This window comes from Delphinus delphis, chromosome 15 (genome assembly GCF_949987515.2).
Source record: "Delphinus delphis chromosome 15, mDelDel1.2, whole genome shotgun sequence".
NCBI lineage: Eukaryota > Metazoa > Chordata > Mammalia > Artiodactyla > Delphinidae > Delphinus > Delphinus delphis.
Genome location: NC_082697.1, coordinates 81,433,696 through 81,452,095, shown reverse-complemented (window position 1 = coordinate 81,452,095; position 18,400 = coordinate 81,433,696). Strand labels below are relative to the sequence as shown.

Sequence of the window (18,400 nt, the reverse complement as noted above, 5' to 3'; positions counted from 1 at the left end):
CTGCGCAGCCGCGATCCGCGCATGCCTGAAAACGCGACGGAATTAAGTTACTTGCGCGGCGACGCCTGGGCCGCCATACTTGGGTGACGGGAGCTCGCAGAGGACAAACTCCCACGCGCTTTTCCCGTGTCTCTTCTTTCCTCAGAGTGAGGCAAGACTTAAGAGGAGCTAAAACTAGGTCCAAGGTAGAGAGCGGCTCCGGTTAGAATGAAGAAAATAACAAGGTTATCTCCGGAGGGTGGCGGTTGAGGACCTCACACGCGAGCTGGGTGGTGGCCGAAGACGCTGAGGGACGAGTGCATTCTCGCCGAAGTTCAGTTGGGCGATGCCAACTTAAGGGTCTGAGAGGGGTGGCAAGGAACTGAGATTCACTCCGCGGAGGCTGGGCGAGTGTGGAAACCCGAAGGGAGCGGACAGTCACCGAAGGCCCCACTTCCTTTCCCCAGCCCGTCCCTCTCCGGCCATGAGCGGTGTAGTGCGCACCGAGCCGCTGCGCGGGGAGCCTCCTCTGCGGGTGCCCGGCGACGCCTTTTCTGTGGTGGTTCTGCTGCAGGGCTACGCGGAGCCCGAGGGGGTCGGCGACGCCGTGCGCGCCGACGGCTCCGTGACCCTTGTTCTGCCCCAGGCCTGGGGCCCGGCCTCCGGCCACCGAGAGCCCCCGCCCGAGGGCTACGAGGCGAAGACCGCCCTGGAGGAGGCGGCCCGCGGCCCCATCCTCGTGGACACCGCGGGGCCCTGGGCTCGAGAGGCACTCTTGGGGGCCCTGGCGGGGCAGGGCGTGGCCCCAGGAGATGTGACTCTGGTGGTGGGGACCCACGGACACTCGGACCACATCGGGAACCTGGGGCTGTTTCCCGCGGCGGCCCTGCTGGTCTCGCACGACTTTTGCCTCCCCGGGGGCCGCTACCTCCCCCACGGGCTGGCTGAGGAGCAGCCTCTGCGGTTGGGGCCGGGACTCGAGGTGTGGGCCACGCCCGGCCATGGTGGCCAGCGGGACGTGAGCGTGGTGGTGGCTGGCACGGCCCTGGGTACCGTCATGGTAGTGGGCGATGTGTTTGAACGTGATGGGGACGAGGAGTCGTGGCAGGCGCTGAGTGAAGACCCGGTGTCCCAGGAGCACAGCCGGAAGAGGGTCCTAGCCACTGCCGACGTGGTCGTGCCTGGTCACGGAGCCCCCTTTAGGGTGATCAGGGAAGCCTCGGCGCCAGAGACAGAGGGTCTGGGGAACAGCCGGCCAGATCTCGTGATCGGAGACAAGGAGCCCACGGTGCACCGATAAACCCCAGTCTTGACTGAATGCCTTTCAGGGACCCCAGCCCCCCACCCCCAGACAAGAAACTGACGTCCAGGACACGAGAGGATGTGTCAGAGAGGAGTCATGGGTTGTCACTTCCAGCCCTCGCAGGAGGCCAGTTTTCCAGCGAGGACAGAGTACTTTTGCCACAGCTGTCACCAGTATCACTAGGACCATGGACTGGCACAGCTGTGTGCTACCTCTCGGGCTTCATTAGTAAAATGGCAGAATGTTCTTGGGAGAGTCTTCCAAAATAAAAGTAGAACCTGCATTGAAAATCATACTGCCCTTCAACTATGCTCCAATAAAAAATAAAAAAAGGTCATACTGCCCTAAATGTAAATGTGAAGCGTTCATAGTGATAATCATGCAGATATAATCCAGCAAGTGCCACAAGGAGACACTCTGGCGATACATCGCCTGCTTCTCAGAGGAAGCAGCTTGCGGAGAGAAGGTGCAGGGCAGACAGGTATTCTAGTCATCTGACTTTAAGTTATTAATTCGTTCAATGAATGCTGCTTAACACACCTGCAATGTCTCAAGCACGGCTCGAGGTCACGGGGATACAGCAGTGAGCAAGCCAGACAAACTCAAGGAGACAGGTAAATAATAATAGTAGTAAACCAAATAATTACAGGTTCTGGTTACTGATATGCAGAAAAAGCAGGGTGAGAAGGGTATAGAGTGCTGGGGTGGGAGAGTGGTCAGGAAAAGCCTCCGAGGTGATGTTTGATGAGAGAACTGAACGAGAAAAAGCTGGCCACATGGAGGTCTGGGAGAGGGGCATTCCAGGCACTGGAACAGCAGGTATAAAGGCCCCGAGGCAGGCTTGACCTACTTGAGCAGCAAGAGGACCTTGGGGTTGGGTTGCAGGGCGCTGGGGAAGAGTGGCAATAAATGAGCCTACAGAGTTGGGCAGCGACATCTTGCAAGGCCTTGGTAACCATGGTTAGGGGTTTGGATTTGTCCTGCGATAGAAGGCTTTGGCTTTATACTGATACAAAAGGCCAGGCCGTTGACCTGGTTTCATTTATGTTTTAAAATAACCACTCTTGTTCTGAGTGGAGAAGGGGTTGGAGTGGGGCAACAATAGAATGGGCTGGACTAGATCAAAAGCCATTACGGTGTTCCAGGTGAGAGAGCTTGATGGCACCTGCCCTTATCCCAGAAGTCCTGTTGTGGCTGTGGTCCTCTTCACAGCTGGGTTCCTGAGCTTGGGCCTTCCGTTCACACAGCCTCAGGGTGGACAGAAGCACTCAGGTTGGGAAGAGGAAAGAAAGGAGGAAGTCCACCTTGTGGACGATGAGCCTCTCCGGGTGGACGATGTCACGCAAGGGCAGGCTGGAGGTCATTTCCCAGGCGTCCACAAAGGCCACATGGTCAGCAAAGGCAGCTCAGAGGAGCGCGTTCACCTGGAGGGTGAACCAGTTGCTACTGTACATAGACTTGTAGCCGGTGTTGGCCAGTTCGATGATCACCAGGGTTCAGGGCTCCCAGGCCAGCAGTGCAGCCACGGCTGCCCAGATCTCTGCCAGTCGTTGCATAAAGATGGACAGAAGAAAGGTGGTGAAGTGGGTGCCCAGGCACCACCATGGTGTGGGGCCCCCCAGCCAGGCCCCTCCCACTTCATGGGCCACCAATTGTAATGAGGCCACTGGTGTGTGGAGGGAGCGCAGGGGCCAGCTGTGCGTTCCAGTGCCGCACTATGCCCCGAGCAGTGTCCACGGCCATCAGAGAACCCAACTGATACGTGGTGTGTAGATCCACTGGCTTCAGGGCTGCACGGAGGACGAGAGAGGAGGGGATGGGTTATTTAGAGCTGTACACTCTCAAGTTATACAGATAAAAGTTCCAGTCTTGACTTATTCTAGAACATGGATATCCTGCCCTTGACTCAGGGCTGGTCACCCAGAGCAACACATCCCTTTGGCCACACTGATTGTCTCCAGGATGGATGGGTCACCTACGCTAGTCCAGTCTTAGTAATCTTAGGGGTTTTGCTGGAGCTAAGGGAAAAAGTCTCGTTCTTTCCTGCAAGACTGACATGGGAGGATGGGTCATCTTGCCCCCTTGTTGGAAGAGCCCGCTGGTGCTGGGGCCACCAAAGAGGGACTGAGAATGAGAGAATGAAGCTGAACGGTAGGGGGCAGAAGTGGGCAGTGAAGAGAAACAGACCAGATGACAGGTGTGAGCACGGGAAGCCAGATCTGTGCTAACTCATCAGTTACCTGGGCTAATCAACTCCTTTCGTGCCTAAGCTGTTCTGACTGTGTTTTCAGCTGTTTTCAAGATGAGTTGTGAATGGATACAAACACTGATGGAAATGATCCCTTAGAGGCAGGGAGTGAGGACAACAGCATGAGGAGAGGGCTGACAACAGAGGGAAAAAGTGCTTAAGATATTAGGAGGTTGGGCCCAGAGTGATTGTTTCTTTCAAACTTCTTTTTTGTGAAAACTCTTAGGAAAACTGGACCTATATGATCAGCTTCCTCTACTCACAAGTCATTGGCAGACATTGGCTGCAGAATAACCCAGGCTTTCCTGCCCAGTGCTCTCCAAGAACAGCTCTCTGCTCCAGTTTGGGTGACTGCCCAGTGCCTTTCAGACACCCACACCCTCCTCTCCTGCGGGCCTTTGAGCCCGCTCCCCCTCCACTCCCCATCATCTCGCTTTTCTCCACCATCTCAAACACCCAGGCTCAGCTCTCTCACCTCCTACAGAAAACCTCCCCTGAATTTGCCAACCTTATTTTAAACTCTAGCTATGCCTTCTCTATATTGTTCACTTAGCATTAGGTGATACCTGGTGTTGGTCATTATTTCTGGAAATGTCCTCTCCCCACTGTGCCGCTTGAGAGCAGAAGCTGCAAGGCCACTTGAGGTCTAGGCTCAGAAATTGCAGAATATCACTTACATCACATTCTGTTGACCAAAGCAGGCCAGCCCAGATTCAGGGATGAGGAAATAACCTCTCCATCTTGATAGAAGGAGCTGCAAAGAATTTGTGGCCATTTTTTTCTGTTGCAACGTACCACAATGGGTTAGTGCACAACTTGGTGATGCTAAAAGTTCCCCTTTTTTGGGAGGTGGGGTGGTTATCCTAGGTTCTATTTTTATTTTTTGATTTTTTACATTGAAGTATAGTTGATTTATAATATTATATTAGTTTCAGGTATACAACATAGTGATTCAATATTTTTATAGATTGTACTCCATTTAAAGTTATTACAAGTGGCTGTATTTCTCTGTGCTGTACAATACATCCTTGTTGCTTATTTATTTTATACATAGCAGTTTGGATCTCTTAATCCCATACCCCTATTTTGCCCCTTCCCCCTTCCCTTCCCTCACTGATAACCACTACTTTGTTCTCTATATCTGTGAGTCTGTTTCTGTTTTGTTATATACATTCCTTTTCTTTTCCCCCCTTTGGCTGCGCTATGTGTCTTGTGGGATCTTAGTTCCCAGACCAGGGATCAAACCCAGGCCCCGACAGTGAAATTGCCAAGTCCTAACCACTGATCTGCCAGGGAATTCCCGTGTTTTGTTATATACATTCTTAAATGCAATTTTTATGCCTTCTCCCATTGCCCAAAGCACCTGTCAATCACATCACATCATTCCCTCTTCACTTCCGGAAGGGGGCAGCACTTACTTCACAGAGAAAGCAAAGACCATTGTCCCAGCTATCTCTGCTTCAAGCCACCTTACCAGAAAACTCTGCATCTGCACCCAGGCTCACCTCCAGAAGAGGGGTGATTTACCCATTTATTGTGGGTAGCTGTAATTCATTCATTTTCACATGCGTAGTAGTCAATTTTGTGAATTACCATGTAGTGTTGGGACTAGTTATCCACATGCGAAAGAATGAAATTAGACCCTTATGCCATACACAAAAATTAACTTAGAACAGATTGAAGACTTAAATGTAAGACCTGAAGCAATAGACTCCTAGAGGAAAACATAGGGGAAAAGCTCTTTGACATTGGTCTTGGTTGTGATTTTTTTGGATATGACACCAAAAGCAAAGGCAGCAAATGCAAAAACGAGTGGGACTACCTCAAACTAAAAAGCTTCTTCATAGCAAAGGAAACAAAATGAAAAGGTAACCTACAGAATGGGAGAAAATATTTGCAAACTGTATACTTGGTTAATCTCTAAAATATATAAGGAATTCATACAACTCAATTGCAAAGAAGCAACCCAATTTAAATATTGTCAAAGGACATGAATAGACATTTTTCCAAAGAAGACATACAAATGGCCAACAGGTATATAAAAATGTGCTCAGCATCACTAATCATCAGGGAAATGCAAATTCGAACCACAATGAGATACCACTTCACACCTGTTTAGGATGGCTATTATCAAAAAGATAAGAGATAACAGGTAAGGGGATTGAGGAGAAAAGGGAACCTGTGTGTACTGACTGTTAGTGGGAATGTAAATTGGTATAACCATTATAGAAAACAGTATGGAGTTTCCTCAAAAAATTAAAAATAGAATTACCATGGTAATTACCATTACCATATGATCCCAATCCCACTTCTGGGTATCCAAATGAAATGAACTCAGTATGTTAAAGAGATATCTGTACTCCCATGTTCACTGTAGCGTTATCCACAATAGCCAAGATATGGAAACACCATAAGTGTTCATTAATGGATGAATGGATAAAGAAGATGTGAGATACACATATGTATACACACACACAGGGGAATATTATTCAGCCTTAAAAAAGAAAATCCTGCCATTTTTTGGCAGCATGGGTGAACCTGGAGGACATTTTGTAAGGGAAATAAGTCAGACACAGAAAGGCAAATGCTGTATGATCTCACTTGTATGTGGAATCTAAAAAGTTGAACTCATAGAACCAGAGGATAAAATGGTTGCCAGGGGCTGGGGAGTGGGGGAAATGAGATATTGATCAAAGGGTACAAACTTTCAGTTATAAGTTCTGGGGATCTAATGTACAGCATGGTGATTATACTCAGCACTGTATTGTATACCTGAAATTTGCTAAGTGAGTAGATCGTAGGTGTTCTTGCCACATACACAAGAAAAGGTAACTATGTGAGGTGATGAATGTGTTAATTAGCTTGATCATGGTAATCATTTCACGATGTATACATATACTAAACCATCATGCTGTACACCTTAAAAAAATCACGCTATACAACCTAAATATATACAATTTTTGTTAGTTTTACCTCACTAAAGCTGGGGGAAAATAATTTTAAAAGCAGTTAATTTAATATTAGATATTGGAATGACAAATTCAAGTCAAAGCTGCTAACAAGAGCAAAAAACTAAAAGAAGAAATTGGAAAGATGGCCAAAAAGTAACAAATGGGAAAGCTGGTTTGAAGGCCACAGAGACTGTAAGGAACAGTAAATGGATCTAAATCATAAGCATGTTTGGCTCTGGGTTAGTTACCCCTATTAACAGCAACGCCTTATGGTTAATTTAAATGTGACCCAAATAAGATCCCTTGCTCATTAATCTGGTATTGAATTTTCTATTAATTTGGTACTGAATTCAGAGGTTACCAAATAGGCATAGAAGAATGCCATCTGATAGTGGGCTTCTCCAAAGAAAATTTTTGCTTCTGCCAAAAATTTAGGCTAATAACTTCCTAGAGTGTGTTAAATTAACACAGGTTGAGATTTTTCAGACCAACGGTTCTGTGAATTTGGACTGCACATCTACCTAAGGGCTGGCTTGTGGGTATAAATTCTCCAGAAAGAGTTTTCTCTGTCTGTTCTGGACCAAGGTCCAAGACAGTCAAATTCTTCAAAGTCCTCTGCTTGAGTGTGGCGTGGTGGTCTCCAGGTCACACAATATGAGGGTGTAGAACTTTGAGACCCTGACTTTATGCCAAGCGGGCAATTTCCTATTAGACTCACCACATTGTCAAAGACTTTGGGGTCTGTATCCTGCTCTTGGCTTCCTGAACACCAAATCGCAAGTTTCTTGAGCTTGGCAAATGCCCTCAAGGGGAAAGCAGTCTTTAGTGTATTACTCTCTGAGTTCCCAGTTTCATTTAGATTTTGCCCTCTGATAATTCCTTTAAAATTTGACAGATTATCAATGCATTTATTTATTTAAAGTAGATAGAATGTGTTTTTTTTTTAATTTATTTATTTTTGGCTGCATTGGGTCTTTATTGCTGCACGCGGGCTTTCTCTAGTTGTGGCGAGCGGGGGCTACTCTTTGTTGTGGTGCGCCGGCTTCTCATTATGGTGGCTTCTGTTGTTGCAGAGCACGGGCTCTAGGCGTGCGGGCTTCAGTAGTTGTGGCACGTGGGCTCAGTAGTTGTGGCGCACGGGCTTAGTTGCTCCACAGCATGTGGGATCTTCCTGGACCAGGGCTCGTACCTGTGTCCCCTGCATTGGCAGGCGGATTCTTTTTTTTTTTCTTCATTTTAATGTATTTTATTTAACCCATGTATCCAAAATAATGTGTCCATGTGTAATCAATATTTTTAAATTGAGAATTTTAAGATTCTTTTTATTGTACTAAGTCTTCAAGATCCTGTGTATTTTACACTTAACAGGGCATCTCAATTCATATCCTACATTTTCTTTTTTTTTTTTTTTTTTTTTGCGGTACGCGGGCCTCTCACTGTTGTGGCCTCTCCCGTTGCGGAGCACAGGCTCTGGACGCGCAGGCTCAGTGGCCATGGCTCACGGGCCCAGCTGCTCCGCGGCATGTGGGATCTTCCCGGACCGGGGCACGAACCCGCGTCCCCTGCATCGGCAGGCGGACTCTCAACCACTGCGCCACCAGGGAAGCCCCATATTGCTACATTTTCATCAGAAATACTTGATTTGTATTTAGATTTCATAAAACTTACAGTTGCAATTAGATTCCCATACTCAAGTTGTTCCAAACATACTTAGAAGTTGTCCGATAACTGAATTGAACGTCAGGTTTTTCTAAATTGATTTTTAAATTTTCTTTAATTTTAATTAATTTAAAGTATGGCATTTTAATTAAGGTGTGATTGGGGAACTGAATTTTAAGTTTCTTTTAATTGGATTCAGTTCCTCAGTTGCACTGAGTTCAATTCAGGTGGTCTACAGCCACATGTGGCTAATGGCTGCCATACTGGACAGCACAGGTCTCTTGGCATTAAGAAATGAGACAGCTTCATCCTCTCCCAGCTCTCACTTCGTGAGGGTTACTTCCCGTTTCTGTCAGTGAGATTCCTTTTGTGCTGCCATGAACCCAAGGTGATCCTCAGAGCCTCAGATTTGACCAGATCTCGAGACCTGCCATGAAGTTTGTCAGGTAGAAAGGGGTGCAAAACTAGCCCAACTTTCCCTTAAAGTCTTAAGAATGAGACTAACTGACCTTAGAAACAACTGATTCTTACGTTCTGCCTCTCAGTAGCCACTTGTCTGCTAGAAACATTTTAGGCAAAGATCTTTCCCTTCCACCCTGCTCCCCCAACCTACATGCATCCTCTCTGTAGGTTCACCCAGAATCTGTCAGCATTCCGTCGAGAAGTCAACGACTCGATGAAGAATTCCACTTATGGCGTGAATAGCAATGATATGAGCTGACACCTCCTTGGACTCTACCTGTACAAAGCAGCGTCCCTTTGGTCTGGCCCAGAGTGGCGAACAATTACAATGGAGAGGGCCTGGCTGATCCTGGCCCCGTCCTCCAGGGGTGTGGGGAAAATGGCAAAGGTCAACTAGCTTCTTCCCCAGGGAATAGGGGTGTGAGTGCACTCACTAGGGGGGCAGGGCGCTGCTGGTTCCTGGGGGATTGGGTGGGAAGGGTGGTGGGAGGAGACAGAGACACAAATGTGTGAGACTCCAGCCCTCTCCTCCTGGGGCCGCCCACGGGGAAAGAACCCCAGTGTCCTGTCACAACCTGCCTTGTATAAATATGTACATTTTTTCATAACATTTTGAACAAGGTTTATATTGACTCAAGTTTAAAAACAAAGTGTGACTGAAAATTTTTACAGAGTCTAGTGCACCAATGCTGATGTGAGGGGTTATGTATGCGAGTGAGGAAAACATGTGTATTCTGGTGGCCTGAAGCTTTACTGGACGAGGATGTGTGAACGTGCAGAGATATATTTAGTGACACAGTGTAGAGAGGCAAAAAAAAAAAAAGAAAAAAGTAAAAAATCCAAATGTATATTTTTTCTTATACCCTTTCCTTGCCCCCCAAATTATCACTTCCTGTTACTGTATCACCCTTGTTATTAGGAACTCTAAGCCATGCGGAGCACCATCCCTCCCCCTTCAACCCAGATGCTGCCCTAGGTCCCTTGGCCTCTTGTGGTGACAAACAACTCCAGCTAAAAGTGTTTGGTGTTCTTAGCTTCATCCTCTTTCCCACTTTGCTTATCCCCATCCTCAGACCCATGGCCTTGCCCTCCTCCGGGGATGAGAAGACAAGCAGAGCCTTCAAGGCCAGAGGGGAGGCCTGTGGAGGGGCCGCCTGCGGGGAGTCTCAGCACCAGGAGAGCGAGGACCAGGCTCCTTCCGAGGACTGAGGAGGGTAGGGGCCTTCCCCAAACCCGCCCACCCCTGCCATGACTGACACTTCCTTTATCAATCTGGCTTCTTTTCCTATATTGCAAAAGGGCCTCTCTGTGGTCAGTGCAAAGGGAACCGTGATCTAGGGCTCCCTGCCCCGCTCTGCACACTGAGGGGCTGGTCCTGACCTGGGCCAGCTGGGGCCTCTCCTCTCTCCCTCAGCTCCCTGCCTCTGCCACCCCCTTGGCATCTCCTTAGGAGTCAGCCTCTGTGTCTCTGTGTGTCTCTCTCTCCTTTTCTCTGCTTCTCTGAGTGTCTCTCTCCTCCCAGGGAAAGGGGTGACAGCAGGACCAGTTCAGGCTCCTTCAGGGAGAGGTCCATGGCCCTGAGTCCCTGCCCAGCTACAGCCCCTTAGAGAGGAGGAGGAGGGAGCTGCTGGTGGTCAAGCCTCAGCCCCCAGCCCAGGCACCAGGGGTACCCAGCATGCTGGTGGTCTCTCTCTCTGCAGGTAGGGGACACTGCAGTGCCCCCCTTCATCCCCAGGCAGAACCAAGGCCCACCAGGCCCCTCCCGCCCTGCTCTGCTCCCTGTGTGCAGTCTCACACCCTCCCTGAGGTGAGGTGAGGGTGGGCGCAGGTTCCCACCTACCCACAGGGTGGGCCTTCTGGAGGCCACGCCTCCACCCAGAGATGCAGGACTGGATCTGCAGGGCCCTCTGTCCTCACACTCTACAAGGAGGACACCGGGGCTCAGACACACCCTGCCCCACGTCCAGGACTCTGAGGTGGCGGGTCCAGGACTTGAACTCCAGTCTTGCTGAGCCCACAGAGCCTTCTGCTCCTTCTGGATGCTTCCTCCTGGCTGCACCACAGAATCTCTGGGCCTCACCCTGTGACTGCAGAGCTCTGGGGGGTGAGCCCGGAGGCTGTATTTAATAACGCTTCTCAGGAGGTTCCATCTGCAGCTGTGCGACCCTGGCTCATCCAGAGCCTTCCCTGGACAGAGGGGATGAAGGTCAGAGCAGTCATGAGCCATCCAGCTGACAGTCCCTGGGACCCCCTCTGATGGACGCCCTGCCCGCCTGTGACTGATGGTGGGCGGGGTGAGAGATTGGGGGCTGGGAACTTTGGTGGCCCCCCAGGGCTGGCTGGGATGGAGGCTCTGCTCACCCGCTCTCCAGGATGACGTTGGCATTGGTTCACAGAATGGACCATGGGGGTGGGAGGACATGATTTGAACTTCCTTTTTCCTTTTCTCAGTTTCTTTCCCAATCCTAATAGATGTTTTCCACAGTTCTCTCGTGGCCAGCCAGGTAGTCCTGGCTTTCTCTATGTGCCTGCACTTATAGGCCTCAGAGGACAGATTCTGCACTTTCATGGAACCCTCTTATCTGAGTCAAGCCCTAAACCTGCGTTTTCTCATTTTCAGCTTTACAGCATTCTGTGGTGATGTATCCTTATGTTCATTTTACCCAGGGAGAAACTGAGGCCCAGAGCCTTAATGGCATGGAGAGTCCCAAACTCTCCCATTCCTGTTGGGGGAAGGGAGGATGAACTCCTGTCACCAATTCAGCCCAAGCATCTTTCAAAGTCCACAGGGAGGTGACCTCACTTACTCTGGTTCCCTCCAGGTCTGGATTTGGACCGCACTCAGGTCTGTCTGCCTCGTGGGCTTGGTGCTTACCCAAGATTGCCCCTCCCCCACCAGCCACCCCCATTAACCTCCCTCACTTCCCCTTCCTTCCACAGCCCATCCTGGGGGGTCATTCATTGTGCTTCATTCAGCTGGCCACTTCTCAGGGTCTGGGGAAACAAAGGCAGGAGGGATGTGAGTGTGGCCCCTGAGGTGAGGCAGGACACATGAGACAAAGAAAGAGCACAGGGAAGGGGGAGGTACAAAGGGCAAGGTCTTGGTCTCTGCTCTTTCCCATGGGCTGTCCACGGGCCTCTGCTGACATCAGCACTCTGTGTACTTCCTCTTGTTTTGCAGGCAGGGAGGGGCCCAGAGAAGGCTTCTCCTGCCCTGGTTGGGTGCAGGCGTGCAGTGAGCCCTCCAGGAACTAGAGTCCAGCTGGGAAGGGAAGACTCTCAGCTTGCTTCACTATGTGAGGCAAGTAGAGGGAGACCCAGGCCCCACAAGTTGAAACAGGCAGGGATGACATCTCCCACTTCCTGTGTGTCGGGTGCTTTGCACTCGTGTTGGCCATGTTTTCTTATTTGCTGTATTCTTGATGCTCTGACATCTGGGGCCTCACTGACCAGGGAGAGACTGTCCCTCCCAGGGCTGCCAGTTCTTAGAAGAGCAATGGACGTGCCCAGGAGCTCACCTGTCATATGCAAACCAACCAGTCCAGAGCCCACACTCCCCACCACTTCCTCCATCTGGCTCTTATGCTCCAGGAGGCCCATGTTCTTCTGCCATATTCATCCCAGGGCCAGGTACCAGGCAACTAGGGACAGCCCCTAATCCCCAGAGCCCATAGACATTATTCATACCAGCTGATCCTAAACCTGCCTGCTCTCCCTTGCCTTGTCTTTCTCACAGAACCTACAACAAAGGCTCCTGCCCATGTTTCCCCTCCCTCCTTCTGCCTCCTGACCCTAGTGCCTCCCTGCATGGCCCTGCGTGGAGTGCTGGGCATCTTGTTTTTATGGTTTTGTGAATATAAACTGCTTCCTTCATAACAGTCATTTGCATGTGTGTCTTACCATACCTGATTAAAACACATCCAGGTTATGTTTTAAAATAGCTCTTAACTCTCCCAGCAGCCCCAGGAGGTAAGCAGGGTCTATTTTGATCCTCATTTTTTTTTTTTTTTTTTTGTGGTATGCGGTCCTCTCACTGCTGCGGCCTTTCCCGTTGCAGAGCGCAGGCTCAGCGGCCATGGCTCACGGGCCTAGCCGCTCCGCAGCATGTGGGATCTTCCCGGACCGGGGCAGGAACCATCGGCAGGCGGACTCTCAACCACTGCGCCAGCAGGGAAGCCCTGTAGATGATCTTTTTTATTCGAGGATGTGAATACTAGATTTCTATGATGCTCAGATCTCTTATATAAAATGGCATAGGTATTTGCATATAACCTACACAATCCTCCTGTACTTATTTATTTTTATAGAAATATAGATGATATACAATATTACATTGGTTTCAGATGTACCACATAGTGTTTTGACATTTGCATACATTATGAAATGATCACCATGATAAGTCTAGTAACCATCTGTCTTCATACAAAATTCTTACATTACTGAACATATTCCTTATGCTGTGTATTACATCCCCATGACTTATTTTATAAATGTAGATTTGTACTTAATCCCCTGTACCTCTTTTGCCCTCATCCCCAAACTTCTCCCCTCTGATAACCACCCATTTCTTCTCTGTTTCTGTGAGTCTGTTTTCATTTGTTTTGTTTGTTTTATTTTTTATATTCCACATATAAGTGAGTTCATATGGTGTTAGTTTCTCTCTGGCTTATTTCACTTAGCATAATATGCTCTACATGCACCGACGTTGCCACAAATGGCAAGATTTCATTTTTTTTTATGCCTGAGTAATATTCCATTGTTTATATATACCACATCTTCTTTATTCATCTACTGATGGGCACTTAGGTTGCTTCCATATCTCGGGTAAATAATGCTGCAGGAACATAGGGGTGCATATACCTTTTCATATTAGTGTTTTTGTTTTCTTCAGATAAATACCCAGGAGTTAAGTTGCTGTATCATATGGCAGTTCTATTTTTAATTTTTTGAGTACTCTCCATACTGTTTTCCATAGTGGCTGCACCAATTTACATTCCCAACAGCAGTGCACTGTGGGTTTCCTTTTCTCTACATCCTCCAACACTTGTTATTGGCGGTAGTTCATTATGGTTTCAATTTGCATTTCCCTGATGGTTAGCGATGTTGAGCGTCTTTTCATGTGTCTGTTGGCCTTCTCTATGTCTTCTTTGGAAAAATGTCTATTCAGGTCTTCTGCCTGTTTTTTAATTGGGTTATTTGTCTTATGGATGTTGAGTTGTATGAGTTCTTTGTATATTTTGGATATTAACTATTTATCAGATGTATTATTTGCAAATATGAGCAATTTCATTTGGGCAGGGCGGCCGCGGTGCCCAGGGCCCAGCGCTTCATCTGTTCCCTGGGTTCTTCCCACCCGGTCCCCGGAGGAGCCTGCAGGCCCCTGAAGGGAGCTGCCTGGAGCCTCCACCCGGGGTCTGGGGGTCACTACAGGGCGGTTGTGTTAAAATGTCGGAAGCCGAGAGAGGCCGGATGGGCGGTGGGCTACCCGGAGGGTTGGGAGTGGGCGCTGGGCTGTGGCGGGCGGGGAGCTTCAGGCCACGGGGACAGGCGGCGGGACCTCCGGGTGGGGAAGAGGGCTCCGGCGGGCTGGGGACAAGGGGCTGTGTCAGGGTCGGGCCAGGGGGCGAGTCCGAGGGTGGGTGGGGCTGGACTGGGGAAGGAGGGCTCTGGGGTCGCCGAGGGGCAGAAGGACGGAGTGAGCGCCTTCTCGTGACCCGCTGCTGGATTGCAGTGGCGTGGGGAGGGATAGTCACGGGGGAGGGAGGGTCCTAAGGACGGTCGGGGGAGGGTTGAGCTCGGGTCCCGGCTGCTGTCCGGGCTGCTGGGCCAGCTGCAGTGGGCGGGGTCGGGGCTTAGGGACCCAGCACGAAGGGGTTGGGGGTCTTGGACGTGGGTTGGGTCACAACTCTGTCCTCCTCCCGCGACCCCGACAGCGTCTCCCAGGACGCTCTTCTCTCCGGCGGGGCTGGCGTCCTCTGCAGAGGGACCCCTTGGGGGCCGCCCGCCATTGGGCCCCTTCGCGGCGGGTGTCAGTGGCGCCACCTAGTGGCGAGCCCACGGCCGGCTCCTGGCTCCGGGCGCCCGGTTCAAGATTCTTTTCTACAACACTTTACTTCATTGTCACTGTTGTAATAACAATCTGAATCTTGTTCCTTTGTACACGACTTGCTCTTACTTGGAAAGTTCTTAGAATTTTCTTTGTATTTGATGTTCTTATCTTTCATTATAATGCATCTACATGTTTCTCTTATTTCTTTGGTACACAATGGGCCCATGCAGTCAGGCCATTTCTCTTTTTAAATTAAATAATTGAGTAACTTTAGTAAATTCTGGGAGATTAGTTTCTATTTGTATCAGTCAGGGCAGGAGACAGATGACATTCTCAAATTGAGGGAATGGAGGAGAGTTTAATAAAGGAACCATTTCTAAAGGAATGGGGAGGATTATGGGACACCGACAAGGGAGGTGGAGCATCTTGGGCTAGCAAGAGTGGAGTCCTTGTTGCCAATATGCTTGAAGGAGCAAAGAGAGGGAACAATTGCCAGAAACTGGAATAAGTAGCCCTAGTTGTAGGGGGAAGGTCTTTGGTGGAGGAAAACAGCAGCCCAAGGTGATTCAGCAAGGAGGGGATCCCCTCCCCTTGATCAGCGGGTGTCTCCCGCTGGCAGGTCCCAATAGGAAACCAGAGGGCAAAGGCACCTGGGTGACGTGGTCCAAAGGAATCAGCCTCCTGGGGCTGAGTAATATTCCATTGTATATACACACCACGTCTTCTTTATCCATTCATCTGTCAATGGACATTTATTTTATTTATTTATTTATTATTTTAAAAGGTGAAGAGGACACTTTTTTTAAAAAAAGTTATTTACTTTCTTGACTTTTTTTTTTTTTTTTTGGCTGCGTCAGGTCTTCATTGTGGCTTGCGGGCTTCTGTCTAGTTGTGGCATGCGGGTGTTCTTTCTCTAGTTGTGGCTCGCGGGCTCCAGAGAGCATGGACTCTGTAGTTTGCAGCACGTGGGCTCTCTTGTTGAGGCGCGCGAGCTCAATAGTTGTGGTGCCCTGGCTTAGTTGCCCCACGGCATGTGGGATCTTAGTTTCTCCACCAGGGATCAAACCCTTGTTCCCTGCATTGGAAGGTGGATTCTTTACCACTGGACCACCAGGGAAGTCCCCTGTTGATGGACATTTACATTGATTCCATGTCTTGACTATTGTAAATAGTGCTGCTATGAACATTGGGGTGCATGTATCTTTTTGAATTATAGTTTTCTCCGGATATATGCCCAGGAGTGGGATTGCTGATCATATGGTAACTCTATTTTTTGTTCTTTGAGGAACCTCCATACTGTTTTCCACAGTGGCTGCACCAATTTACATTCCCACCAACAGTGTAGGAGGGTTTCCTTTTTTCCACACCCTCTTCAGCATTTATTATTGTAGACTTTGTGATGATGGTCATTCTGATAGGTGTGAGGTGATACCTCATTGTAGTTTTGATTTGCATTTCTCTAATAGTTAGTGATGTTGAGCATTTTTTCATGTGCTTCTTGGCCATCTGTATGTCTTCTTTGGAGAAATGTCTGTTTAGGTCTTCTGCCCATTTTTTGATTGAGTTGTTTGTTTTTTTTGTTATTGAGTTATATGAGCTGTTTGTATATTTTGGAAATTAAGCCCTTGTCAGTTGCATTGTTTACAAATATTTTCAACCGTTCTGTAAGTTGTCTTTTCATTCTGTTTATGGTTTCCTTTGCTGTGCAAAAAACCAAAAGCGTCTAAGTTTGATGAGGTCTCATTTGTTTATTTTTGCTTTTATTTCTATTGCCTTGGGAGACTGACCTAAGAAAACATTGCTACGATTTATATCAGAGAATGTTTTGCCTATGTTCTCTTCTAGGAGTTTTATGGTATCATGTAAGTTTATGTGGTATCATTTAAGTCTTTAAGCCATTTTGAGTTTATTTTTGTGTATGGTGTGAGGGTGTGTTCTAACTTCATTGATTTCCATGTGGCTGTCCAGCTTCCCCAACACACACCACTTGCTGAAGAGACTGTCTTTTCTCCATTATGTATTCTTGGCTCCTTTGTTGAAGATTAATTGACTGCAGGTGTGTGGGTTTATTTCCGTGCTCTCTAGTCTGTTCCATTGATCCATATGTCTGTTTTGAATATGTAGCTTTGCACTGTTGTCTGAAGTCTGGGAGGGTATGTTTATTTGATTGAATCCTCTCTCCCGACTATACATGAGAGCAGAGGCTGTGCTTGCTCTTGCTCTCTGTGGCATCCCCTGCACATTGCGCAGAGCCTGGCACATAGTAGGTTCTCAGTCAGTATTTTTGAATAAATGAATAGAAACCAGAGAAAGCCAGAAGAATGGAAGTCCATTCCACAGGACTCTGTGTCTGAGCAGTTGAGTATTGGGAGCTTTGCTTTACAAGTTTCAAAAAAATATATGCATTTTTGCCTTTTGAGTTGAAAGGCAAAAACTGTGAATAAATTTTTTAAAGTGTCTTTTGTTCTTACAAAAGAAATCTGGAAGAACCTGAAGCTGACAGAGGCATCATTTAAGACCCAAGATGTGAAGGTGTGGGTGTGACTGTGCCAGGTTGTACCTTATTAAGGGAAAAGAACTCTCTCGCATAAGGATGGAGAGTGGGGTTCCGCATATATGTGAGACCATACGATACTTGTCTTCCTCTGTCTGACTTATTTCACTTAGCATAATGCTGTCAAAGTCTATCCAGGTTGTTGCAAATAGCAAGATTTCCTTCTGTTATATGGATTAATATTCCATTGTGTATATACACCACATTTTCTTTATTCACCCATTGATGGACACTTAGGTTGTTTCCATATCTTGGCTATTGTAAATAGTACTGTATGGGGCTTCCCTGGTGGTGCAGTGGTTGAGAGTCTGCCTGCCGATGCAGGGGACACGGGTTCGTGCCCCGGTCTGGGAAGATCCCACATGCCGCGGAGTGGCTGGGCCCGTGAGCCATGGCCGCTGAGCCTGCGCGTCCGGAGCCTGTGCTCCGCAACGGGAGGGGCCACAACAGTGAGAGGCCCGCGTACCGAAAAAGAAAAAAAATAGTACTGTATGAACATGGAGGGGAGATCTTTTTGAGTTAGTGTTTTCCTTTCCTTCAGATAAATACCCAGGAGTAGCATTGCTGAATCTTATCAGTAATCTCTTATCTGACTGAAGTTTGACTTTTGTTGTTCTTTTAGAAAGTCAGCTGTATTTCCTGGATTATCACATATTTGAAATGTTGGTCTGTTGCCTTCACAGTTGTGTAATACTTTAGCTGAGTGTAAAATTCTTTTTTTTTTCAGGACACCTTTCTCTTTAATGAAATTGTTCAGATGTGCAAGGGATTACAGGCATTTGTGATCACAGTAAGTGTCCTGAGGTTGGAACCACACAACAGACCAGAAAAAAAAGATGCTATAGTCTGTGCCCATTCATGCTCTTCGTCCTCCTTCAATATTAATAAAATGTAATGGAGAGTCCCTACCTTTTGTTGAACTCATAATTGAGTTTTAGCATTTTAATGATTATTCTTTATGATTTGTAGGGGCCACATGGCCCATAATGCACAATTAGAGGTAAGATGCCCTTTCCAAGGTCATTGGCTCTATACAACTTTTGTAAATATGACTGGTACATTACTTTTATTGTTCAGTTAGCTTTGGCAATCAGGAACTTAAGACATAATTGGATCACGTCAAGTACAGTTACATTGCACATGAATCCAAGAAAAGAATGTGATGAGTACACCACAAGTTTAATTCAGGGTTATC

At 48.0% G+C, this 18,400-nt stretch overlaps 1 protein-coding gene across 1 annotated transcript; it reads left to right on the top strand.

Annotated features, from left to right (window-relative positions):
- The first annotated feature begins 78 nt into the window (after window positions 1–78).
- MBLAC1 (metallo-beta-lactamase domain containing 1) lies at window positions 79–18,099 on the top strand. Its single transcript, XM_060032353.1, has 2 exons — window positions 79–1,896; window positions 17,933–18,099. The coding sequence occupies exon 1, from the start codon at window positions 464–466 to the stop codon at window positions 1,277–1,279; it is 816 nt and encodes a 271-aa protein (XP_059888336.1). The 5' UTR covers window positions 79–463; the 3' UTR covers window positions 1,280–1,896; window positions 17,933–18,099.
- The last annotated feature ends 301 nt before the right edge of the window (window positions 18,100–18,400 follow it).